Here is a 25706-nt window from a genome sequence, read left to right on the forward strand (position 1 = left end):
ATCTGTGGCCTATCAGGCACATGAGCAGGAAATTGGCTCAGAAGAGGAGGTTGGTCTGTATCCATAACAACCCCTATACGGGCTGTGAGCGTCCCACGGGCTGCCTTGACCTGCTGCACCACAGTACCCACCGCAAACCTTGCTTCTGCTCACTGGCTTAGACATCTGTCCACTTCTATGAATAAAAGTCCACCCAGCTGCATAAATTTTGATCATAAGAATGCGCCTGAAACTACCTATTAAAAGATATTCAGGCCACGTCCAACATTTAAAAAAAAACAAACATTTATTTATGTTAGAAAGATTTACAGAGAGAAGGAGAAACAGATCTTTCATTTGTTAGTTCACTGCCCAGTGGCCGCAATGGCCGGAGCTAAGCCTTTCTGAAGCCAGGAGGTTCTTCGAAACCGCTCATGTGGGTGCAAGATCCCAAGGCTTTGGACCATCCTCTACTGCTTTCCCAGGCCATACACAGGGAGCTGGAAAGGAAATGGGGCATCTGGGATATGAACCAGTACCCATATGGGATCCCAGTGCATGCAAGATGAGAACTTTAGCCACTGGGCTACTGCGCTGGGCCCCACATCCAACTCTTTATGTGAACGGGTGCTTTGTGACCATCCTCACCTATGTTTAGCTACCAAGGCAGGCTTTTCTGTGTCATGGATTTCTGAGAAACCACTCTATTTTTTTAAAGGTTTTTTTTTTTTTTTTTTTAATTGCAAAGTCAGATATACAGAGAGGAGGAGAGACAGAGAGAATAAAATCTTCTGTCTGTTGATCCTCTCCCCAAGTGGCCACACCAGCCAGAGCTGAGCCGATCTGAAGCCAGGAGCCTCTTCTGGGTCTCCCACACAGGTGTAGGGTCCCAAGGCTTTGGGCCATCCTCAGCTGCTTTCCCAGGCCACAAGCAGGGAGCTGGATGGGAAGCAGGTCTGCCGGGATTAGAACCAGCGCCTATATGGGATCCCAGTGCATTCAAGGTGAGGACTTTTAGCCGCTAGGCCCCCACACCAGGCCCAATCTTTAAGTTTTAAGGCATTTAATAAAACAAATTTGTAATTCTTTTTTTAATATTAAAAAAAATTGAAAGAGAGAGACAGGGACAGTTAGATATTCCATTGCTGTCCTGCAGTGAACAACTTGGTGCACAGAAACGAAAACACGTGTGGTCTACTGACTGGTGGTCAATAGCCAAAGTTCATTAGTGTCCTACCACTTTATAGACCGAAGGTCATATAGGATAAGGGAGGAGTATTGAGCCTATCAACAGAACCCATCAATTGTTTCTATACCCTTGTTTAGAACTCTTTTTGTTTTGTCTGTCCCATCAAGTGTTCTCATTCACATGCTGTCCACTCAGCTGCTCTCATACAAATGATGTCTAATCAGTTACACAAATGGCATCCATCCAGTTGTTCTCATACAAATGTTACCCAATCATTTGTAATCCTGTGCTCCCTGACCTTCTAGAGTCACAGTGTCCTCCTACAATATTCCATCCACTGTTTCACTCCCCAAAAGGCTGCAATGGCCAGAGCTGAGCCGACCTGAAGCCAGGTTTTTTCCAGGTCTTCCACACAGGTGCAGGGTCCCAAGGCCTTGGGCCGTTCTTGATTGCTTTCCCAGGTCACAAACAGGGAGCTGGACGATAAGTGAAGCAGCCAGGACTCAAACTGGTGCCCATATGGGATACTGCGCATGGTACTAGAGGATTAGCCAGTTGAGCCAACGTACCAGCCCCCACATCTTTTATTTTACCTGGCAGATTTGCTGTCTTGTACTCCGTTGCTCCCTGTGGATTCAGATTGCCATCTAGACATCATCTCTCTGAGCCTGAAGACTTCCTTCATTATTACTCAGTATCAAGTAAACGTGCTAGCAGAATTCTCAGCCTTTGTCTGGGCAAATCTTTGTGTTTCTTTCATTTTTGAAAAATAATATTGCTGGGGGTAGAATTCTTTGTTAGCAGCTTTTTCTAGTCAGTGCCCTTCCCAGTGTCCAATGAGAAGTCTGTCATCAATTGTTCTGAAGCTCCCCAGTGTGTGAGGGATGTTCCTTCTCTGGATGCTTGCAAGATTGTTTCCCAGTGTTTGACTTTGAGCTGTTTTTCTTTATTTAAAAGATTAATGCAGTTTTATTGTAAAGACAGATTCATAGAGACAAGGACAAACAGAAAGATCTTCCATCCACTGCTTGACTCCCCACATGGTGGCAACGACTAGAGCTGGAAGGGAAGTGGAGCTGCCGGGATACAAACCAGTGCCCATATGGGATTCTGGTGCTTGGAAAATTAACCAGTTGAGCCATCACACCAGCCCCTAAGCTGTTTTTCTAGACCTGTCTCTGCTATATTTATCTCACTTGGGATCTGTTGAGCTTCTTAAGATATGTAGAGTAATGATTTTCACCAAATTTAGAATGTTGTTAGCCATTTATTCCAATCATTTCCTGCCACTCTGTCCTCTCTCCTTTAAAAAAAAAAAACAAAAAGCTCATTATTTGTTAAATATTTGTTTATGTGAAAGCCAGAGTTCAAAAAGAGAGAGGGAGACAGACGACAGACAGATCTTCCATCACTAGTTCACCTCCCAAATCGCCACAATGCTGAGTCTTGGCAGATCAAAGCCGGAGTCTGGTGCTCCATCCAGGTCTCCTGTATGTATGCCAGAGCCCAAAGGCTTGGACCATCTTCTGCCTTCTGTGTACATTAGCAGAAAGTGCAACATCACAGGCAGCAGTCTAAACCACTAGACCACAGGTTTTGTCCTTAGAAAACGTGTGTAGAGCCGGCCTTGTGGTATTGCGCGTTAAGCTGCTGCCTGCAGCACTGGCATCTCATACAGTCCAGTCCCGACTGCTGCACTTCTGATCCAGTTCCCTGGTAGTGTGGCTGCGATATCAGCAGAAGTTGGCCTAAATCCTTGGACTCCTGCACCCTCGTGTAGGACCTGGAAGAAGTTCCTGGCTTTGAATCTTCCCAGCTATAGCCATTGCAACCATTTGGGAAGTGAACCAGCAAATGAAAGATTCTCTCTCTGCCTTTTAAATAACCGAGTCTTTAAAAAAAAAAAAAAAGTACTGTGTGCACCTTGGTGTTCTTGGTGCTGCCCTACAGGTCTTGCTTTGCAAGAGCTTCTTTGTTTATTTGGGGCAGAGGAAGCTGAGAGCAAGCAGAGAAGCCTGGGTGCTAAGCGCCGCAGATGGTCCTCACTCCAAGCTCAGTGGTGTTTCCTGCATACATGCTGCTCTGATCCCTCAGTGGCTGCAGTTGGCTTTCAGAGTTTCGAGAGGTCTGTTTCCTGTCTTTTCTGGGGGAGAGATTGGCTCGTGGCTTCAGTCGGCCTCAAGTCCCATCTTTAGTCTTTACTGCATTAACCCTCATGAAAGATGTCCCGACTTTGCTCAGGAATTCCCCTGGCTCCAGCAAGGTTTGGAATTGCATTAAAATGTTTCAGCAGCTGATTGGCCACAGCAAGGTAAGCAGCAGAGTTCACGAGGAAGGCCTGGGTCTCGTTTACAGAGCTGGGCTCAGTGTTGCCTTAATCCAACAAGCATCTGGCATTTGGAACATCCAGTGGTGGATTTACACTGCATCCACTGGAATGATGTCTACTGAACATGCTACACTTGGCAAGATACGCTTTACACTAGAGAAAATAAAAAGTTGCAGAACTGTGTGTTCTTGTGAACCCAAATAAGTAAAAACAGTGATTTCCCCACAGAGGTCCCCTGTCTGGTGGTGTGCACCTGTCCTTGATGCCTAGAAAACGACAAACTGTTCCATGGTTCGCTCCAGTCCGGGGCTGGGCAGGCAGGTGGGCCCACACCTTCCTGCTATGGAAGTTGTGTTAAAGAGATGGAGGTGGCCGGGTTGCAGACAGCACTTCAGAGTCCCCCGCCCCCAGAGGAAGCAGACGTACCAGAAGGGCATTTCTGGGGTGCGGCTGGGGCTGTGTCGGCAACTTTTCCTTTTCTTACAGGTATGCTTCTGCATTTGCATGTTTGTACAACCCTTAACTGTATTTCTTTGGCTTCTTGGCAGTGATGTGGGCTCAAGGGCTGGCTACCCAGCTCAGGTTTACAAAACGGCCAGTGCAGAGACTCCTCGGCCCTCCCAGCTGACCCAATCCAGCCCCTTCCAGCTCTCCACCTCGATCCCCAAGTCCTTCTTCTCCAAGCAACAACCTGTGCGCAATAAGCACCCAGCAGGATGGAAGAGAACTGACGAGCCCTCACCGCGGCCACTCCCCTTCATTGACCCAAAGAAGTAAGTACTTAGGTGTCCTATGAGACACTTGCCAGCACCAACCTGGTGTGCCCCACAACCCCCCGCCCAGCCAGGTCCACTGGGACAAGAAGAGGACAAGCAGTTCCTCCCACAGCGCTAAAAAAGCTGATCCTCTGTTCTAGGGAAGCTGCCCTGCACAAGGCGGCCAGCAGCCCACTCCCTTTCCTGGGGGAGTGGATTAGAGAAGCTCACTAAAGATCAGTTGCTGCTCACCGTGGTGTGGTGTCAGATGGAGAGCTTTTTGAGATGGAGGGCAGAGCAGCTGCAGAGACCTGGCCTGCTGGAGGAAGGCCGGTGTGGCCGGGACAATGCAAGCAAGGTCAGGTGGGGGGCAGTAAGACAGGCCTGGGTGGTGACCGGGACAGAGCGGGGCTTGTGGACTGCCGGTAAGGACATGGACATTGATCTTCTCAAAGTGAAACAGAGCCACAAATGCTGTGGACCAGAGGACAAATGTAATCCAGACCAGGAGTCCACAGGGTCCCTGTGGCTGCATGTGGAGGACAGCCTGGATGGAGCTGTTGTCACTGTCGCCGTCCCAGTGGGAGAAAGGGCCAGGGCCCACATGGGAGAGCTCAGAAGGAAAAGAGGCTGCACGGTGATCAGCTGAGGTGAGAGATGGAGAGCTCTATGTGGTAGGAGAGAAGGAGGGTGTAGGTGATGCTGTGCCTTGAAATCCAAAACGGGTCAACCTCGAGAGGGCGTCTTGTGTATTTGACAGGCTCAGTTCTCAGGTCTCATGTGTGAAATCACTCACTGGATCCTCACACAGCTCCATGGGGTGGTCTGTTCCTCTCCTTGTTCACAGTGAGACTGCCAAGGCCCACAGCCCGCTTGCTGTTAAAGGATGGAGCCTGGATCACAGCCCAGGAGCCTGATCCAGGACTCCTGCTTTGTCAGCTGAGGGGCTCTGCCCTCCTCCAGCTTGGTCATTGTGTGTGTTCATGATCCAGATGGGTTCATTCAAGCTTGTGGGTGACCTACAACTCAGAACGAGCATGTGGCACCTGAGACAGTGCAGGGTCCCTGGAGAGTTGGTGATGAGCAGGTGGCACTCCCACTGAGCGTCCAGTTGCACACCTCACTGGGGGAGCCCACAAACTAGATTCTAGTCAGACTTCCCGCTGCTCCCAGGATGAACAGTGGCCACTCATGTCTGCTGAGCATGCATTCTGTCCCACGCACGAAAGCCCAGGCTTTGTCCAGACTCATACCTGCACCTGGCCTCATCTTTCACCCACTCTCCCCTCCTTTACCCAACTCCTCAGCCTCCACTCAGGGTCTTTGCAGTGCCCAGAGTACGCCTGGGTTCTGTAACGCTGCCTCTGCGGACTGGCCTTCCCCACCTTAGGAGCCACTGCCATCACTGTGTCACTCAACTCTGATCTGCTGCCTCCACCCCCGCCCCCCATGAGAAAGCAGGTGCTGCTGTCTTGGTTATAACGTGTTCGGATTGCCTGGTACACTGTTGGGTACTCAGTGAACACACGAAGACATGTATCTAGTTTGATTCTCATCACAACCACAGGAAGTAGATACTGCTGGACCTCCATGTTTCAGTGTGCTTGGAGAGTCGGGCCTGTGGAATGCCTGGAGGTTCCTCTACAGTCGCCAGCACATACCCCCTCTGGCAGCCCCTCCCCCTGTGTGCATGCCTGGAACTCCCCACCTGCTCCCCACTGCCTCTTGCCCACCTTCATCGTAACTGACAGATAATAGCTATGTATTAAGTGGGCACAGAGTGATAAAAAATACAGAGCATTCATGAGCTGGCACATCATCCTTGAGCGGGAGCCAGGCTTATCTCTCTTTGGTTCCAGTTCCAGTATATGTGCTGTGACAGCGAGCACCCAGCAGGGCTACGGGAACAGGGGACCCCAAACGGCAGAAAGTCCTGGATCAGCATGTGCGTGGGGTGGCTGCTCCTGAGGGACCTGTCCAACAGGCCTCTGCTGGCCCATTAGTCTTTAGGGCTCCCTAATCTCTGCCTTTAGGTTCACATAGCCTCCCCGCCCCACCCCTGCGTGTGTGTGTGTGTGTGTGTGAGAGAGAGAAAGAGAGAGAGAGAGATGGAGAGATCGAGATATAGTGAGTACATCTCCCCTGCCTGCGAGGACATTAGTCAGGTTAAGGTATATGCTACCCTACCCTGGAGGCCACATCTCAACATCTTGATAAGCTCCACAAAGGTTTTCTTTCTGAATCAGTCACATTCAGAGATGCGTTAGGACTTGAGCATAGATTTTTTTTTTTCCTTTGGAAAGGGCACTATTCTTCCCCTAGCACCGCTTCTCGGCTCCACTCAGACCTCCCTGGAGAAGTCCTCTGCACCCCCTTGCCAGAGGTTTTGCCCTGCCACCCACTCAACCCATCCTACCTGGGCACCTCTCATCCCACTGAACTGAGAGCTGTGGGAAAACAGGGACCTTACCGCCAACCAGGGCTAAGCCAATACTAGTTGCTCAGAAATGTACCCAGATGTGTGACAACCCTGAACAGGCAACCCCCTGTGTTCCAGAGAAAAGGGTGTGTGTGTGTGTGTGTGTCTGTGTGTCTGTGTGTCTGTGTCTGTCTGTGTAACTTTGTAGTACAGAACATACTTTGAGGACACAGATGAAATAGGTTCATGGTTCCTTGTAATATTAAGTTAAACATACACTTTTTAAATCACACACATACAATAACTTAGATTGTTTTGCCAGTACATTCCAATTATGAAGTTATATTTCCACATTTTCCTGAACATTTTTAGATAGCATCTTTGTCATTGTTGAATCACCTAGGTTAGGTTAGTTTCTAGTAAGTATCATTTACCCTTTTTTTTTTAAAGATTTATTTCTTTTTATTACAAAGTCAGATATACAGAGGAGGAGAGACAGGAAGATCTTCTGTCCTATGATTCACTCGCCAAGTGACTGCAACGGCTGGTGCTGCGCCGATCTGAAGTCGGGAACCTGGAACTTCTTCCGCGTCTCCCACGCAGGTGCAGGGTCCCAAAGCTTTGGGCCGTCCTCGACTGCTTTCCCAGGCCACAAGCAGCGAGCTGGATGGGAAGTGGAGCTGCCAGGATTAGAACCAGCACCCATATGGGATCCCGGCGCGTTCAAGGCGAGGACTTTAGCCGCTAGGCCACGCCGCTGGGCCCCATTTACCTTTTTTTTTTTTTTAAGATTCATTTTAATTAGTGGAAACGCAGATATACGGAGAGGAGAGACAGAGGAAGATCTTTCGTAAATTCACTCCCCAAATGGCCACAATGACCAGAGCTGAGCCAATCCAAAGCCAGGAGCCCGGAGCCTCTTCCAAGTGTCCCACGTGGGTACAAGGTCCCAGGGCTTTGGGCTGTCCTCGACTGCTTTCCCAGGCCACAAGCAGGGAGCTGGATGGGAAGTGGTGCTGCTGGGATTAGAACCGGCACCCATATGGGATCCCGGGGTGTTCAAGGCAAGGACTTTAGCCGCCAGGCCCATATAGGCGCCAGTTTTAATCCTGGTGGCCCCACTTCCCATCCAGCTCCCTGCTTGTGGCCTGGGAAAGCAGTCGAGGACGGCCCAAAGCCTTGGGACCCTGCACCCGCGTGGGAGACCTGGAGGAAGTTCCTGGCTCCTGGCTCCGGATTGGCACAGCACCAGCCATTACGCTCACTCGGGGGGTGAATCATCGGACGGAAGATCTTCCTCTCTGTCTCTCCTCCTCTCTGTATATCTGACTTTGTAATAAAAATAAATAAATCTTGAAAAAAAAAACTGGCGCCCATATGGGATCCTGGCACGTGCAAGGTGAGGACTTTAGCCACTAGGCTACTGTGCCGGGCCCAAAAGAATCATTTTCATTGCTAACTGAATTACTTGAGGTCAGACATTATTTAAGAATCTACATATGGGCCTGGAGGGATAGCATGGTGGTTAAAGTCCTCACCTTGCACGTGCCAGGATCCCATATGCGCACCGGTTCTAATCCCGGTGGCCCTGCTTCACATCCAGCTCCCTACTTGTGGCCTGGGAAAGCAGTTGAGGATGGCCCAAAGCCTTGGGATCCTGCACCCGTGTGGGAGACCTGAAAGAGCTTCTGACTCCTGGCTTTGGATTGGGTCAGCTCTAGTTGTTGCAGCCGCTTGAGGGGTGAACCATCAGATGGAAGATCTTCCTCTCTGTCTCTCCTCCTCTCTGTATATCCGCCTTTCCAATAAAAATAAATAAATCTTAAAAAAAAAAAAAGAATCTACATACAGTGTTGTCACTGAAACTGGACCTGTAGAACCAGAGCTTATTTATGCTTGTGCAACTTATTCCGTGGCTTTTATACAGTACTTACATCAGCGCACCTGACCCTCATCATAGAACACTAAAGCGTATTTCTCATCCCATTTCCTAGATGGGAACAGTTGAGGTGCCAAACGGCTGCAGACCTGGCCAGGGTTCACCTGTTGTGCTGAGATTGACTCATTGGGAGTGTCGTCACTGTCAGCTTTGTTGTTTGTCCCTGTCCCCAGGCCTGCTGCTGAATGTGCCTGTCTCCTTTGATACTGCCTGTCTCTGGTCAAAAACCTCGCGGGCATGCAAAACCGCCATTGATTGTCCGCCCCAGAGGAGTGACAGTAACACAACCTTGTAGGAAGCTCTGCCCAGTCCACCTCTGGCCAGTCTGTTTCTCCTGGAAGCTCACAAGGGGCGTCTTGTACTTCTCCCCATTTCGGATGACACCCCAGTCCCAGCTCGGGGTGTCGGGGGAGACTGTCTCTGTCTAGGTGTGTGCGAGGACTGGGCCACCCTTGTCGCCCACTTGGTCGCTGGACTCACAGCTCAGTAGCCTGTCTGATGCAGACCTGGGTGGGTCAGAGCACCGTGCTGACTCCTTAACCCCTCCTTCACCTCTTCTCTTTAAGCTTGGTGCAAGCCCTTCTCGACCTATTTAGGTCAACATCATTGGGTGGCTTACAGAATGCACAGGGCGGTTAGCAAATGAGGGTGGCTGGGCAGCCAGGCTTCAGGCCTCTGAGTGGGCCGAGAAGGTCAGGTCATCTCTGAGCCGACAGCCCTGAGTTCCACCTCTCCCTCCCCCAGGCTGGCCTGACTGAAGGGCAGCCACTGCCCCCTGTAGGCCATTGGCTCTGGAACTGTGGCTTTAAATCTTTTAAAAAGATTTATTTAACCCAAGTATCTATGTAACTGTGTCACATAATACAATGTAATTAATGAAGTTAAATAATAATAAAAAAAAATATATGTAAAAAAAAAGATTTATTTATTTATTGGAAAGGCAGATTTCTAGAGGAAAGGAAAGATGGGAAGATCTTCCATTCAGGGTTTATTCCCTAAATGGTCGCAACAGCTGGATAGGGCTGAGCCAATCTAAAAGCAGGTCTCCCAGGCCAGTACAGGGAGCTGGATGGGGAGCAGAGCAGCTAGGACGTGAACTAGTGCCGAAATGAGATGTAGGCACTTGCAGGTGGAGGATTAGCCAATTGAGTCATCTTTCTGGGATCACTTGTTGAACACTTTTACCACAAGTGAATTCTGGGTAGTTCAGAGCTTTGGGCAGTTAGAGGTTCTGAGTGTTTCCCCAATCACAACATGGAAAATGTGGAAATAGCCACATCCTGAAGGTGGGGTGAAGGTTCAATGGGCTGAGGGACCCTGGCAGCACCTGATTGACACCTGGCATTCTGGCTCTCTCATTCCTTGGCTTAGGGATTCCTGGATCAACATTGTGTAGCCAGGAGAGGCTACTCCCCAAACCCAGCCTCCCTGTTCACACACACGTGTGCACGTTTCTGAATTGTCACCCACCACACATACACACACACAGGCACAAGTCTGAGTTGTCACCTCTTCCCACTGGCCTCTTCCTGCCATCCTGCTAGGAAAATCCACCTGCTGTGCAGGATGCAACTCTAGCAGGTATCTTGCCAGCTACCCTGGCAGAGCCCCCAGCTCAGTCAGGCTTACCATGGTGCTAATTAGTTCAATTAGCCCTGGCCCAAGGGATCCACCCCAGTTGGAAGCCAGAACTCCAGTCAGCTGGGATTGGGGCTAGCCAAGTCTGACCCACTGGTTTCCTTCCACTTCTGGGCCTTCTGCCACAGGAAAAGGACGTCACTGTAGAGCAAATGTGTGGCACAGTGGCTAAGCCCCAGCTCAGGAAGCATACATCTCGTCCCAGAGTACCTGAGTTCAAGTCCCACTCCCATTCCACTTAGGATCCTAGCTTCCTGCTGAGCACACCCTGGGAGGCAGCAGGTGATGGCTCAAACACTTTGCTCTCTGATTCCCATTTGGGAGTCTTGGTTTGATTCCAGACTCTTTTGGGCAGTGAACCAGTAGATTTGTTTGTTTAGTTATTTAAAAGGCAGAGAGAGACAGACACAGCTGTTTGAACTGCTGGTTCATTTGCCAGGTGTCTAGAAGAACCACATCTGGGCCAAGCTTAAACCAGGAACTCCATCTGGGTATCCTACCTGGGTGGCAGAGACCCAAGTACCTGGATCACCTTCCACTTCTTTGGCAGATGTTTTAGCAGAAAGCTGAATTGGAAGCAGAGCATTCGGGATTTGAACCAGTGCTCCAATATGGGATGCTGGTGTCAGGAGCTACCACTTTACCCTGAACATCTTTCTGTAACAGGTACTCCGGTTGGTAACAGGACAGGAGAATTTCAAGCAATGTTACAGTGGAGATCTGTTTACTCAGGAGGTTGCCACTTTCCAGTTTTTAAAACATGTTGCTCTTCTCTAGGTTCCAACTATATAAACTTCTCTTTAATTCTATGGCAAAACCCAAATTTAGACAACATGGACAAATCAGTTGGTGTCATCAGAAGCTTCAGGATATTTTCTTCATTTATGCTCTGAAAGATAAAACGTACACAGAATAAGGACCAAAATAGCACTAAAGCGGCTGATGGTACGAAGTCCATCTCTCTTCACTTCCTGGCCTGCAGCTCTCCTCCTCAGAAACAACCAGGGTTTCTTTTGTTCTGCATCCTTCCAGAAATGTTCCAAACCTGACACAGCATACCCGATCCAGTGGGTTTCTCTTGTACCCCTTGTTATCACTGAAATGGTCACCCCCTGTATACACACTTCCTGCCTTTCTCACTCGCTGTTTCCTCTTCATCTCAGCTTTAATTCCACCTTAGAGTATAGAAAGTGATCTTATTCTGTTAATAGTCATAGAACAGCTCATTTTGTCCTGGAAGGTCATTAGATATTGTTATGGAGGCCAGACTGAGGCGGAGACAAAGGAGATGTACAAGGCTAATTTGTTCGGGTTTGGTTTGGTTTTTAACTTAGAATTAATGACATGTTAACTCACTGCATGGGATTTGCAAGTTAGAAAGCACACTGGGAAGAAAAAACAGGGAAATTCTTGGAGAAGAAAGAGGAAAACAAAAATGATCGACTAGCTTTTGTAATAAGCTAATAGAAAAAATGTAAGAATCTTGTTTCACCAAACGCAGCTTCCTCATGATCCTTCAAAACATGTCCCTGGCAGCCGACTGATGATAGCAGCCGTGAATACTGCGATGGATGAGCAGGTTGGAGGGTTGCAGGATAAGTATCTAGAATGCCAGTCTTCCACTGTAGAATTAGGACTCTCCCTTAGACTCAGAGCTGGGAAAGATGATGTCAGCAAATAGACGCAGAAGATATCAGAAGGAGAATGTCTGTGTTTCTTTTGGCTTAATTTTTTTTTTAAGATTTTATTATTATTGGAAAGCCGGATATACAGAGAGGACGAGAGACGGAGAGGAAGATCTTCCATCCTATGATTCAGTCCCCAAGTGAGCCGCAGCGGGCCAGTGCGCGCCAATCCGATGCCGGGAACCTGGAACCTCTTCCAGGTCTCCCACGCGGGTGCAGGGTCCCAAAGCATTGGGCTGTCCTCGACTGCTTTCCCAGGCCACAAGCAGGGAGCTGGATGGGAAGTGGAGCTGCCGGGATTAGAACCGGCGCCCATATGGGATCCCGGGCCGTTCAAGGCGAGGACTTTAGCCGCTAGGCCATGCCGCCGGGCCCTCTTTTGGCTTAATTTTTTAAACAGCATCTCTGTCTGATGTGACAACTCATCTTCTATACTGTATGTCTGTATTCCGCTCCCAGCCACATCCCCTGCAATGGAGGGCTGGCAGTGTTATAGGCACTGAAAAGCAGCTCAAAGCAAAGTCGGGCGTTTCAATGCCACAGGTGAAATGAGAGTCAGCATCCAGTGTCACAACGCTACTTCAGGTCCCAGCAGCTCTGCCTCCAGTTCACTTGCCTGCTAAGGTAGCCGCCCACCACCCACCTTACAGACCTAGGCAGAGCTTCAGGCTCCTGGCTCTGGCATGACCCAGCTGTGGCCTCTGCAGCCACTCAGGGAGTGAACCTGTGGATAGACCTCTTTCTGTCTCTCCCTGTCTGCCTGTATGGAAAGAGATGAGGGCAGAGAAGGGACAGGAGAGACTGTGTCAGACCTCTTGGACTATAGAAGGATTAAGTTTTTAGAAACTGAATTCCTACACAAGCATCCATAGAAACAAGAGTTTGGTAAAATTCCAGTAAGCCAACCCAAGCTGTGTAGTTTGTTTGTTTTTATTTAATTTATTGATTTTACTTGAAAGTGAGAGAGGGAGGAACAGAGATCTTCCTTCTGCTAATTCACTCCCCAAATGATCACAAAAAGCCAGAACTGGGCCTCTCAGAAGCCAGGAACTTCTTCCAGGTCTCTTACATGGGTGCAGGGGCCCAAAGACTTGAACCTTCCTCTGCTGTTCTCCCAGGCCATTAGTTGGATCAGAAGTGGAGCAACCAGGACACAAACCGGTACCCATGTGGGATGCCGACACCATGGGCAACCTGCTACACCACAGCACCAGCCCCTGTGTTTTCCAAAGTTTCCCACAGTCCATAAGCGTCTCTGGGCTGAGAGGGTGGGCTCCACTACCCTGCATCCCCTCCCTGGTCCCACCTAGCTGACATCTGCTGTACACGCAAAGAAGTGCCCCATACTGTGACCCCACAGGTCCAAAGCCATCCTTTCCACAGCAGAGCTTCTGGGCCAGGAAGAGTGGCCACTCGACAGTTTATGCAGGTTATTTTACAGCTGGCTCTGGAAGAGTGCCTAAAGGACAATGCCCCTCTCTGTGCTGAGGCTGGGCTGCCCTGCTTGCAGGGGCTTCTGGGAAGTGTCCACATCAGAGTGGGAGGGGAGAGGGAGTCTTCTGCAGCATCCAGCAGAGGAACAGTCACCCTTTGGGGTCTGTGTGTTTCTCTTTCTGTGTCTTCTTTCTGTTTCTCCTTTTCACATCTAAAGCCCTTAATTGGCCCAGAGAGCACAGTTCCCTGGTATCAGGGGAGCCGGCATTACCCCAGACCTGAGATTCTAATTTGAGGAGGAATATGACCTGACAAGAAAAGCCTTTTCCACCCTTCTCCTCTCTGCTTTGTTGAGATCCCACAGCTGGCAGCTGAGAGAGGGAAAAAAGGCACAGACTTCAAAACCCACAGGAGACCAAGACATCTTATTTTTTCCTCTGGGTTCAAAGGCGCTTTTTCCCTCTTGAGTTACAGAATGATGAAGTCTGGGTATTGACTTTTTTTTAAGTCCGTTTTTTTATTATTACTATTATTATTGTTACAACCCAGAACAATGGTGAAATCAATTCAGACAGTTCAGAAGAATGACGGGATGAAAAGTTCCCGTCCCATTTCCCACCTCCTAATGAGGCTTTTGCCTCCCACAGGTAGCCCTTGCTCGTAATCCGGAAATGATTTTCTGCCGCGGAAGCGGGCGTTTTAATCAAACGTGACCATGTCCCTCCCTGCTGTCTGCTCTTTGGCTGCCGCCTCTATGATGGGAACAAGCCAGCCAAGCTCAGCAGTGGCATCTGTGGCTAGTGACCTTGATGGCAATCCCGACTCCTCCATCCTGGGGCCATGTGACTTGAGACGAGGGATTTAACGCCACCATGCCTTCACTGCTTCCATCTGTGTGCCTCAGTTCCCCACCCTGCATAATGGGGATGATGGCTGCATGTGACCCCTTTGTAGCAGCTGCAGCAGTGTGAGGACTACCGGTTAGCTCTGGTTCTTTCCTGGAACTGGGGGCCTGTGCCTCCAGTCAGGGTCCTAGCTGTCACCTGGGAAGTAAGGCTTGGCCCGAAGACTAGGCAATGAGTGTTATCCTCGTCCTAGGGGCACTGAGCAGCTTGTGGGGGGCAGGGATCTATATGCTGTGCAGGGTGCCAGACTGTTCTGGGTCAGGTGCTGGCTGTGTGCTTGGCAGCAAAGGCCCACACAGCAGCGGGAGTCATACCCAGGTCTGGTCACCCACGCGGCTACCACTTTCAGCCCAGCCTGCGCCTCCAGGGTCATCAGATGCCCAGAGCTCAAGAAGGCAGTGTGGGGTCACCTTGTGAATGCTGAAGGAAGGAAATGGTCACTGCTGCTTCTGGACCAGGCAGCCTAGCTGAACAGTGGGGATGGCAGGAGTCAGGCCAGGGCGCGGGGGGAGGGCGAAAGCTTCTGCCCCTCCCTGATCAGAGAACATGTGTCTCATCTTTGGATCCCCCCACCCACTGCATGGTGTGTGAGCTGTGGTACCCCCATGTGACCAGGGAAAGAAACAAAGCTAGGGAAATCAGTGACTGGCCAGATCTGGCCCTTGTCCATAGGGCCCATCTCCCTCGTCTCTTACCTGAACAAACACAGGAACTTCCTCATCATCTCTCTGCTCTCACCCTTGTCACAAACACCCAGCCCGCCACCCGCCAGCGGTGTTCTGTCCAGCATCAGTCTGAGTCTCTCCAGGGGCAGTCTAGAGTGCCACCTGCAGCTTATCAGTGCCCATTTGGCTGTCCCTTCCCAGGCCTTGCCTTGCACCACTCAGCTTCTCACTGAGCTGTCACACCCCAAGCCCACCATGGCCTCTTCCTGGAAGCTATTCTGCTTCCCTTTTCCCTCCAGGTATCTGCTCAGGTGGGAGCCCCAAGCCCCCATTGATCCCCATCCTTTTTCAGCTATATTTGTCTTCAAAACATCTTTCTGCTCCAAAGAGGGTCAAGCAGGTCTCCCAGTCTCACTTTGTGCAACATCCTTCTCCCCTCCTTGCGGTAGGCTTCATGTTTGCTGCCATGCCCAGTGACTGGCATGGGCACAGCTCAGAATGGATTCTGAGGAATCAGAAAGGATGGGAAACATAAGCCAGCTCTCCATCACCCCCAGCAGTTACGGCCATGAAGGCTGCAGTCCTCGCCCAGGGGTGGCCAGCCCCCCAAAACCCAAACAGCTCTGAAGGACAGTGTGGGCTTCCTGACACCCTTCTAATCCCCAACATTGTCATTCCAGGCAGGTGGACACAAACACCAAAAATGTCTTCGGGCAGCCACGCTTGAGGGCGTCCCTCCGAGACCTCCGGTCCCCACGCAAAAACTACAAGTCCACCATTGAGGACGACCTGAAGAAGCTCATCATCATGGACAACCTGGGGCCGGAGCAGGAGAGAGACGTGGGGGTATGCACAGGCCACCTCTAGGCCTTAGTGGAATTGGGGGCCCCAAGGAGGGGAATCACAGTCTGTTTGTGCCTATGTCCTCAGCCTGTCAGCACCATTAGTGCCATCTGGATGCATGTGGGCTGGTTGCTAGAAGTGAGGGCATCCTGCAAGGGATAGAATCCACATGGTACACAGCCCAGGCAGCCTCATGTGGGATTTATTTGGCAATAAAGGACAAGATGCAACTGGGGAGCCCTGGGTCTCTCCCACGTCCTTTCCAGAGTCCAGGCTGGAACCAGCCCCCTCCCTCCAAGTTGCAAGGGCCAGGAGGGAAGCAGAAGTTCTCCCGGGGAAATTGAGACTCCATTACCTAAGGGTTGTGGAGGCCATGGGGCCTGCCCTGTAGCTGGCTCTGCACCTCTTGTCCCTGCCTGTCCCAGATGGGCCTGGAGGGTAAATGCACAGGGAGACAAACCCAAGTGGCTCCTTGACTGAAGCCACAGGATGGGAATGGCCCAACAGGACCCTCGGGCTGCCAGGTCAGAGAGAGACATCCCCACAGGGAAAGGGGACACCTCAGTGAGAAAGAGTGGGAATGGACCTACCACAGGCCTTCCCAGGACTAGCTGTGACCGTACCCCACATCCCTCTCCTGTCACAGCAGCAGTCGCCCCAGAAGAGCCTGCAGCGGACACTGTCAGATGAGAGCCTATGTAGTGGGCGCCGGGAACCCAGCTTCGCCAACCCTGGCAGCCTGGAGCCAGGGCTGCCCAGTGATGTGCTCTTCACCAGCGCCTGCGCCTTCCCCGCCAGCACACTGCCCGCCCGCCGCCAGCACCAGCACTCCCTCCCACCCGGCGGCGGCCCTGGTGGCCCCAGTGCCATCCCTGCTGCTGGCAACGGCTTCCCAGAGAAGAAAGGTAAGCTGAGGGAGAGGGGTGTCCCTTGGCTGGCGACTAGCTGGAGTGGAGAAGTGGGGAAGACCACAGTGTGAGGACCCAGACCTGGAGTTCAAAGATGGGAGGCCACCCTAGAGATGAATCTGAGGTTGGAGGGGCCACGTGGTATCACCCAGGGAGCAGGGGCTGTGCCTCAGGGTGTCCCCGTGGAGTTACCTGGGAATCATGAGCACCCAAACACATGTCATCTGAGGCCAGAGTGCAAGTCAAGGCCCTGAGGGTCAGAGCTTACTGCTCCCCCACCACAGCCTTGCTGTTCCATTTCCAGGCAGTGTACTGACCTGACCCCTTCAACCCTACTTGCCACACTCACCAGGGTAGAGCAAGGATGTGGCTCATCTGTTATTTTAGTTCAGTAAGCGTTTCCTGAACATGCCCTGTGATGTTCCCCCAACAAAAGGCAGTGAGCCAGCTGGGGTGGGCTGTGTCCCCAGTTCACTCTAAGCTCTCATCCACATCCCAAAGTGACAGGCATGTGCAGGTTTGTACCATGTACACCAGCAGCATAGTCTAACCTGAATGGCTGGCGGTGGACCAGAGCAATGCCACCTGCTGCAGACTGCTGCTGGCTGCCTGGCACCCGGAGTGAGTGGCCCACCTGACTTTATTTAAATTACAGTGTCCACCACCTTAACTCTCTCAAGCCCACCCAAATCCTGAATCCAGAAGTGGACCCCAACCCACCCCCCCAGGTCCTCAGCCTCTCTGTTGAGCAGCTGGGTCATCTCCACAGAGCCTCTTGTGCATCTCGGGATGGCATGGACTATGCTGGGCTCTTCAGAGGGAATCCATCTCCCATGACTCCCTACTGCCCTGTGTTAGCAGTCACACAGGCATGTGTGCAGGGCCTCCACCTCCTCCCCACATTAGATCACCCAGCACCCCCTCCTCGGAGCATTCCACATGGCTGTTGCCCCTGCCTGTAATATTCTCCTGGGCAGCTCTTGGCTCCACAGCTGCTCTTTGCTGCAAGTCGGCTGCAAGCCCCAAGCTTAGCTCCGGTCACCGTGACTGCCGTCTACATGCCTGCCTGCCCTTGCTTCTGGAGCACACACTGTGGGCCAGGCTCTCTGGGACAGCCAGGGACCTGACCTCTCCCTCTGCCTCTCCCCGCTTGCCATTTGGTCTGTGCCCGAGGCAGGACCCAGCACTTGTGGGCCTTGAGTTCACAGCAAGGGAAAGCCAAGTGGTTGATATGCTCACATGGCACATGCAGACTCTAGGAACAGATTTGAATTCTCCTCACTTTTCTCACTGTTTCCATCTCAACTCAGACCTCCCTCCCCCTGCCTCCAGGGAGCCCTCCCTGCCCGACCCAGGCTGAGTCAGGCCTCGCTGAGTCCCTACACCTTTCCCCTGTTCCATCCAAGCAGCCCCCATCACCTGTCACAGCTTACTCACTGTGGGCTATCACTCTAGATAGAGAGAGAGATCTGTCTGCTCCAGCCAGGGGCCTCCCCAGAGATGGGGCCTGTGGTTGTCACGGTCACAGAATCATACATCCACCTCTCCGGCCCAGCTGACTGCCTCCATGTGCACCAGAGTCCGATCTGGCTTCAGCCCGGCCAGGACCCTCAGCCTCTCTGCCTCACCCCAACCCTCGTATCCCCCAGGAAAGAGCCTCAGGACCCTGGAGCCCAGAGGTAATCCCTGCCTCAGGCATTTTTGCCCTGACTCTTTGTCTACCTAGAATATTCTTCCTTTAGATCACTCCCTGGCTTCCCTCATTTAGAGCTTGCTCCAATGCCAGCAAGCCCCACCCCCAGCACCCTGTTTAAAGTTACACCAGACCAGAGTTTGGCCTACCATTTAGGGTGCACTTGTCCCACTTCGTTGCACCTAGATTCAAAACTTGGCCCCATGCTGACACCCCATATGGGTACCAGTTTGATTCCCAGCTGCTCCACTTCCAGTCCAGCTCCCTGATAATGCCCAGGGAATGGAGTGGAAGATGCCCCCAAGTACTGGGGTCCCTGCCACCCAGGTGGGAGACCCAGGTTGAAGCTCCCAGCTTTCACCCGACCCAGCACTGGGCATCTCAGCCATCTGGGGGAGTGAACCAACAAATAGAAGGTATTTTTTTCTCTCTCTCCTTCTCTCTGTAACTCTTTGAAATAAAAATTGACAATTATGTTAAAAAGTATTTTCATTGGAAAGGCAAATTTACAGAGAGAAGGAGAGGCAGAAAAATCTTTCATCCACTGGTTCACACCCCAAATGATTACAGTGACCAAAGCCGAACCAATCTGAAGGCAGGAGTCAAAAATCTCTTGCAAGTCTCCCACAAGGATGCAGGGACCCAAGGATTTAGGCCATCTCTACTACTTTCCCAAACCACAAGCAAGGAGCTGGATGGGAATTGGATCAGCCAGAACATGAACCACAGCCCACATGGGATGCTGGTAGTTGGACAGGGAAGATCAGATGGTTGAGCCATTGTGCTGGGCCCAAAATAGATAAATCAAACTGGCCTCAGCTCTGGTTTCCTGCCATTATGCACCCTGGGGAGGCCCCGGTGATGGTTTGAAGAGTCAGGCCCCTGCTCCCTGCATGGAGATGTGGTCGCATCTCCAGGGTCAGCCCAGCTTGGTGGCGGCCATTGCAGACATTTGGGAGACAGCAAAGGGGAGGTTTCTTGTCCATCTCCCTCCCTCTCAAGTAAGTAAATAAAAGCAAATTGAGACAGAGGAAAGAGGATGGAAGATGGGGAGAGAGCCAAGAGAGAGGAAAGAAAAGAAATTCAGGGTGAAGCCCAGTTGTTCTCATTAGGAAAAAAAATCAAGTTGGGGCCCGGTGGCTTGCACCCCATGGTCCCCTCACCTGGCAGGAGGCTTTCCTTGGCATGCTCAGTGTCCATGAGCGAAATGACGTGTTTGCTGATTGGCCCCTGCCACATCATCACGCTCAGCCCTTCCCCCTCCCCCCCCGCCGGTCTCTTTCTGCCCATGCAGCCACCATCTCGGCCTCAGAGCTGTCGCTGGCTGACGGGCGGGACCGGCCCCTGCGGCGCCTCGACCCGGGGATGATGCCACTGCCTGACACAGCCTCTGGCCTTGAGTGGTCCAGCCTTGTCAACGCGGCCAAGGCATACGAAGGTAGGCACCTTGCACCAAACCCTTCTCTGTTCTGGAAGTAGCAGTGGAGAACCATGTGGTTTTGTTGGGGTGTCCACTCGTGTTTCAGGACCAGGGTTCAAAGCGTACCTTGTCACCATACAACCCTGGGCTGGTGTTGTCATCTGTCTAATCCCCAGTTACCAGTTACCAAATGGTGACCATGGCCGCCGCCTGGCTGCAGTGAAGGTTCTGCCTGACCAGCAGCAAGCACCTGAGATGATGCTGAAGAAGACTGAGGCTTTAGGCAGCTCAAATTCCTGGGTACACCCTCAGAGACTGTGTGGCGCTTCCACAAACTCAGTGGGGCCCAGGTGCCTTCTAGCCCACAGACCTGGAATTGCCTCCCCATCCTAGATGGCTGTGAGAGCTGAAACCCTCACATCCTGCTCCAGGACAAAGGAGCATGTCGCCTCCCTGTAAGGATGCTTCCCAAGGCATGCACTGTCCCATGGAGGGACTGCCTGATAAGTGATTAACTTCCTGCTGCCTCAGCTGGCCGTCTGTTCTCATTTATCATTTTTTATTTGCGAGAAAAAGCTCCATCCACTGGTTCACACCTCAGATGCGGGAGCCAAGTGGTGGGCAAGAAGATGCCACAGCTGGGGTGAAGGTTGCCACAGGCTTCACATTGTGTCAGCAGGAAGCTGAAGCCAGAAGCAGAAGGCAGGTGCCAGAGGCCAACACTCTGATGGGGTGCAGGTGTCCTCCCTGATGGCTTGGCCACCAGCCTGGACACCCCCTGGGCTTAGTTCTCTAAATGAAGATATGTGTGGATTTTCCAGTGCCACTCAAATAAGTAGAAAAGATGAAAGGATATCTGGTTAACTTGGGTGGGTATGTTCACAAGATGGAGTTTGGCTGTGGGGGTGGGGGTTGCAGGAGGTATTTATCTCTGAGAGGAACTGAAGTTTCTTTAGGTGAAGTAAGACCTATAGGACTTACTTGAAAATACTCCAAATAAAGAGTAAAGACAGGTATATACTGTGGCACCAGGAAGCAAGGAAATGCTCAAAAACATATATAAAAGTGCATTAAAAAGAATGAGAAGCCAACATGAAAAGCTCCAGTGGCTAAAATTGGGACAGCTGGGGGTGAGTGGGTCAGGATACCCTCACTACAGCTCCAGTTCAGGCTCCCAGCTAATACACACCCTGGGAGGCAGCCAGTGATGGGACTGGGTTCCTGCCACCCACATGGGAAACCTACATTGAGTTCCTGGCTCCCAGCTTTGCACTCCGAGTGGCTGTGGACCTTTGGGAGTAAACTAGCAGGTGGGAACTCTGTCAGTGAGTTCATATTCCTGTGAGTAACTCAATGGACAAATGATGACAACACAGTGGCTTCCTTGCAGAATGCTTCCAGTGAATACCTCTAGAAGGAGACAGAGAAAAGTCCTTAGAACAGCACAGTAAGAACTGCACACACCAGGCTGTCTGGTGATTGCTAAAATTCAGGGGGTAACTTTCAAGTAGAGACTGGGTATTTAAATAGCCTCTAAGCTGGTCCGTACATCCCTTCATTCTTGTGTCTCCAAGTCTCTGTAAATTTCAAAATAAGTTTTTAAGATTTAATTAATCAGGGCTTGGCAGCGTGGCCTAGTGGCTGAGGTCCTCGCCTTGATCCCATGTGGCCGCTGGTTCTAATCCCGGCAGCTCCACTTCCTCTCTATCTCTCCTCCTCTCAGTATATCTGACTTTGTAATGAAAATAAAATAAATCTTTTAAAAAAAAAAGATTTAATTAATCAGAATTAAAGAGAGTGGCAGAGAAAGAGAAACAAAGAGATTTCCCCCCCAATGTTGCCTCCCCAGATGGCCACCGCAGGAGGAGCTGGATCGATCTGGAGCCAGGAGCTTCTTCTGGATCTCCCAAAAGGGTGCAGAGGCCCAAGTACTCAGGCCGTGCTCTGCTGCGTTTAGCAGGGCACCTCGTGGATGGCAGCATTGCAGGTGGTGGCTTTACTATGCCACAATGCCAGCCCTTTTACACAGTAATTTTTTTTTAAGTGAGCTTAGGGCCCTGCACTATAACTCAATGGCTAAATCCTCCCCTAGCAAGCGCTGGGATCCTAGCCAATCATGTACCAGCTATTCCACTCCCCGTCCAGCTCCCTGTTTGTGGCTTGGGAAAGCAGTAGAAGATGGCTCAAAGCCTTGGGACCTTACACCCGTGTGGGAGACCCAGAAGAGGCTTCTGGCTCCTGGCTTCAGATCAGTTCAGCTCTGGCTGGTGTGGTCACTTGGGGAGTAAACCAACGGGTGGAAGATCTTTCTGTAAATCTGATCTGCCTTTCCAGTAAAGATAAATAAATCCAAAAAATTAAAGTTGAGCCAGGGATGACTCCCAAATGTAGTACTCAGAGCATGTGTACCCGTGGCAGGATAAACCTGATGGTGCGCCTTAAGCACGTGTACTTGAGTGCGTATCAGTAAGCCAGAGGGGTGCCTGGGGAAATGGAAGGAGGTGCAGGTGAGGAAACCAGAGTAGCCACGCATTAAAAATGCTGGAAACTAGTGCTGGACCCCAGCACATGCTGTGATGTGATCCTCTCTGCCTGGGGGGATGTTTAAGATTATTCCTATGGAAATGTTTTCAAGAGATCCAAGACAAGGAGGAAAACCAGCTGTATCAGTTATTCTCATTCAGGAGTACTGGATGCAGTCTGGAAATGGCATATAGCAGATAGCGGTGTGTGTTAAATGCTACGTGGAAAATGGCAGTGCTGTGGTTATTGTCCAGGTCCCTTCTGTCCGGAGCTCAACCCTCTCTGTCTTTCCCTGGCAGTGCAAAGAGCCGTCTCACTCTTCTCTCTAAATGACCCAGCCCTGAGCCCGGACATCCAGCCTGCACATAGTCCAGTGCACAGTCACCTGAGTCTGGAGAGGGGGCCCCAGACCCCCAGGACCACCCCTACCATGAGGTGAGGCTTACCTGTGAGTAGCAGGATGACACAGTGGAAGAGGGAGCCACAGGGAAGGCGGCTGCTGTGGGACAAGCGCGCGCGCGCACACACACACACACACGTACACACACACACACACACACACACACACACACACACACACACACACACCATTCCCACAGCCCGAGCTCCCCACACCCGTCAGATGGGCTTCCTCACACCACCTGTGCCCTGAGCACCTCCCGTGTCCACATCCAGTGGCGACAGAGCCTCAGTCAGCGTGCTGCTCTTTTCTACTTCCAACCTTGAGACATCTTGTCTGGGGTCCCCAGCCTTCCCATTGTCTGTCTGCTCCTCAGTCTCCTCCTCTATGGGTCCCTGGAGGTGGCAGGCTTCCACCTGCCACCAACCCTTCACCTCTTCCCTGCCGGGTACCCTCAGGAGACCTCCAGGGGGAAAGCAGTGGAGGACAGGGAACCACACGTGTCTCACATCTGTCTGGCTGTCACCTAACACATGGCTTCTCACCTTCAGTGCGACACACTCAGCTACACTCACTCACTCGGCAGAGAACAACATTCAAAGAGGCAGAAAGAATGGAATCGGCATGATGTGCCTATGCATGGATTCAAACCGCTCATGTCACACTCGGTGCTCTCTTGGTGTGCCACAGCTGCACCCTGTGCCGGGCAAAACCAACCTCTGGAGTGATTTGGACTCCTATTGGGTTTTTGGCTTCACATACTAGCTTTACTGCGCAACCTCCTCCACCCCTGATGTGGACCCACAGTCACCATGAGAACCTCATGGTGTCACATGGTACTGCTATGCTGATGGAGAGGCTGTGTCTGGCAGGTCCACGGCTAGGAGACTCTGTTCCAGGGAGTTCCAGGACAGGGGTCCTGGGTTTGTACCCCAGTACCAAGACTTGAGTGGTGACATCCCCTGCCTGCACAGGGAACAGTATGGCACGCTCCAAGGCAGCCAGAGCGAGAGCGGACTGACAGTTAGGGACTGATGGTATGTGCAGCCCAGTGGGCTGCCAGCAATGGCTGGACACTTCAGACCTGTTACCAAGAACAGCCACTTTGTCTGCTTTGGAAGGAGTTTCCCTAAAGACACACAAAGAGCACACTTCAGGGCAGACCTGTCACCCTGTGCCTTTGTCCCCACTCCCCACATGCAGGGTAGCCCTGGGAGGAAGGGTGGGACTGCGGCCAGAAGGGGTGGTTGTCATATGGCTTCTCCTCAAGGCATCCCTGAGGACTCCAGCAAAACTAGGGCTTAGCAGCAGGACTAAGAGAGACCTGTGCTCTGATTAGGCCGATAGCCTGACCTCGTCCCCTCTCTCTCCAGCGAGGAGCCACCCCTGGATCTGACAGGCAAGGTGTACCAGCTGGAGGTGATGCTGAAGCAACTGCACACGGATCTCCAGAAGGTAAGGCCTTGTGTATGCACCTCCCTGTCCCACTTCCCAGCCCTCTAGGCCACCACGCACTCCCTCACCCCCCACACCTCCATTCCTGGCTGGGGTCTGAAGAGCCAAAGGCCAGCAAGCACACCAGGAGGCACACTTTCCTCCATCCTTGGAGGAAAAAAAAAATCAATGGGCTCAGGCTCTTCGCAGAGCAGTTGGAAACATTTATCAAAGATGTAATGGTGCAGCTTGTTGACCCAGCAGTTTTGCTTGTGAGGGAATTTGTGTAAATTTCCAGAGTGGGCACAGAGGGGCCCACAGCAAGGATGTTCCTCGCTGCTCTATGGTGGAGAGGTCCCAGTGCACTGTCCATCAACCTGAGAAGAGCCGTTCGTCACAGTGCACGTAGGCAGCGCCGGGGCCTGCAGCCCATTACGGTAGTAAATCGAGATTTGCTAACATGCGGAGTAAATCGCAGCAAGTAGAATTGTTTCCTAGAATGTCTTTGTGCTTAAAAAAAAAAAAAGCTAAGTGTTTAACACCTATGGGCAGAGAGGGGTATCTTAGAGGGTTACTCTACTTCTCTCCACCACCGGGAGGAAAACAGAAATGAGGGCAGAGATTTTTGTGTGCGTCCTTTGGAGTAAAAGGCACAAAGTTGGCCGAGTATCATATGTGAGCCCTCAAGCACAGGGGTCGTCAGGGCCCAAGTTCAAGTCCATCCCCTTCCCCTCCCGTCCAGTGCCTAATACTGTGTGACTCTGGACAAGTCCCTGCCTAGGATGTGATGTCCTCCCATACGGCTGTCAGAGGAGGCAGTGGGACCTGCTGGGACACATGTCCCAAGCCTCACCCTAGGAGGCTTGCCCCCCTCCTCCCCCAAACCTTCCAGAGCGTTGAGAACAACAGGGCAGCTGGGAGGGTGGCGTGAGGTCATTGCTAATAGTGATGCTTGTCAGGTAACTACTCCATGTCAAGCTTGACGTACATGACCTCGGCATAGCTACTCAACCACCCCTTTTAGAGTTGAGGGAGCTGGGGCTCCAGTGAGATCCTGTGACTTGCCCAAGTGTCTTAAACAGAGCTAGTCTGCAACACAGGCCCAACTCGTGGTCTGCCCCCACCCCACACCCTGGGAGTGCTCCCTGGAGCATCCAGGCCCAACGCTGACACCTACCTGACACTGAACCCTCCCACCCACTCAGGAGAAGCAGGACAAGGTGGTGCTGCAGTCGGAGGTGGCCAGCCTGCGCCAGAACAACCAGCGCTTGCAGGAGGAGTCCCAGGCAGCCAGTGAGCAGCTGCGCAAGTTCGCGGAGATCTTCTGCAGGGAGAAAAAGGACCTGTGAGCAGGAAGGAACACCCTGCCCGCCACCCTCCTCCGGGCCCCCGGCACCTTGCTGCAGGAGCTACTGCCTCCTGCTCTCCTCTCGCTCCTCCTTGGCGCCCAGCTGCTGCAGCTGTGACCAAGATGATCCATCCAGGGCCCCGAGCATCATTGCTTCCACAGACCTCCCAATGAACTTGGAAACCCCAGGCTGGCCACAG

At 51.8% G+C, this 25706-nt stretch overlaps 1 protein-coding gene and 1 non-coding gene across 6 annotated transcripts in view; one reads left to right on the forward strand and one right to left on the reverse strand.

Moving 5' to 3' along the window:
* Window positions 1–25706, forward strand: part of SIPA1L3 (signal induced proliferation associated 1 like 3) — a 217570-nt gene extending 191864 nt beyond the window's left edge. For 4 of the 5 annotated variants that reach the window (XM_058674384.1, XM_058674383.1, XM_058674386.1 and 1 more), the window contains 7 exons: window positions 4046–4270; window positions 15618–15783; window positions 16427–16685; window positions 19676–19819; window positions 22624–22759; window positions 24098–24179; window positions 25364–25706. In XM_058674384.1, coding sequence (XP_058530367.1) covers window positions 4046–4270; window positions 15618–15783; window positions 16427–16685; window positions 19676–19819; window positions 22624–22759; window positions 24098–24179; window positions 25364–25507 — 1156 coding nt within the window. In that variant the 3' untranslated portion in view covers window positions 25508–25706. The remainder of the gene's footprint in view (window positions 1–4045; window positions 4271–15617; window positions 15784–16426; window positions 16686–19675; window positions 19820–22623; window positions 22760–24097; window positions 24180–25363) is intronic. The other variant, XM_004595068.2, reaches the window with a different exon arrangement.
* LOC118757754 (U6 spliceosomal RNA) lies at window positions 6038–6141 on the reverse strand. Its single transcript, XR_004995359.2, has one exon. It is a non-coding gene; the product is annotated as a U6 spliceosomal RNA (small nuclear RNA).

The sequence above is a fragment of the Ochotona princeps genome, chromosome 16, assembly GCF_030435755.1.
Source record: "Ochotona princeps isolate mOchPri1 chromosome 16, mOchPri1.hap1, whole genome shotgun sequence".
NCBI lineage: Eukaryota > Metazoa > Chordata > Mammalia > Lagomorpha > Ochotonidae > Ochotona > Ochotona princeps.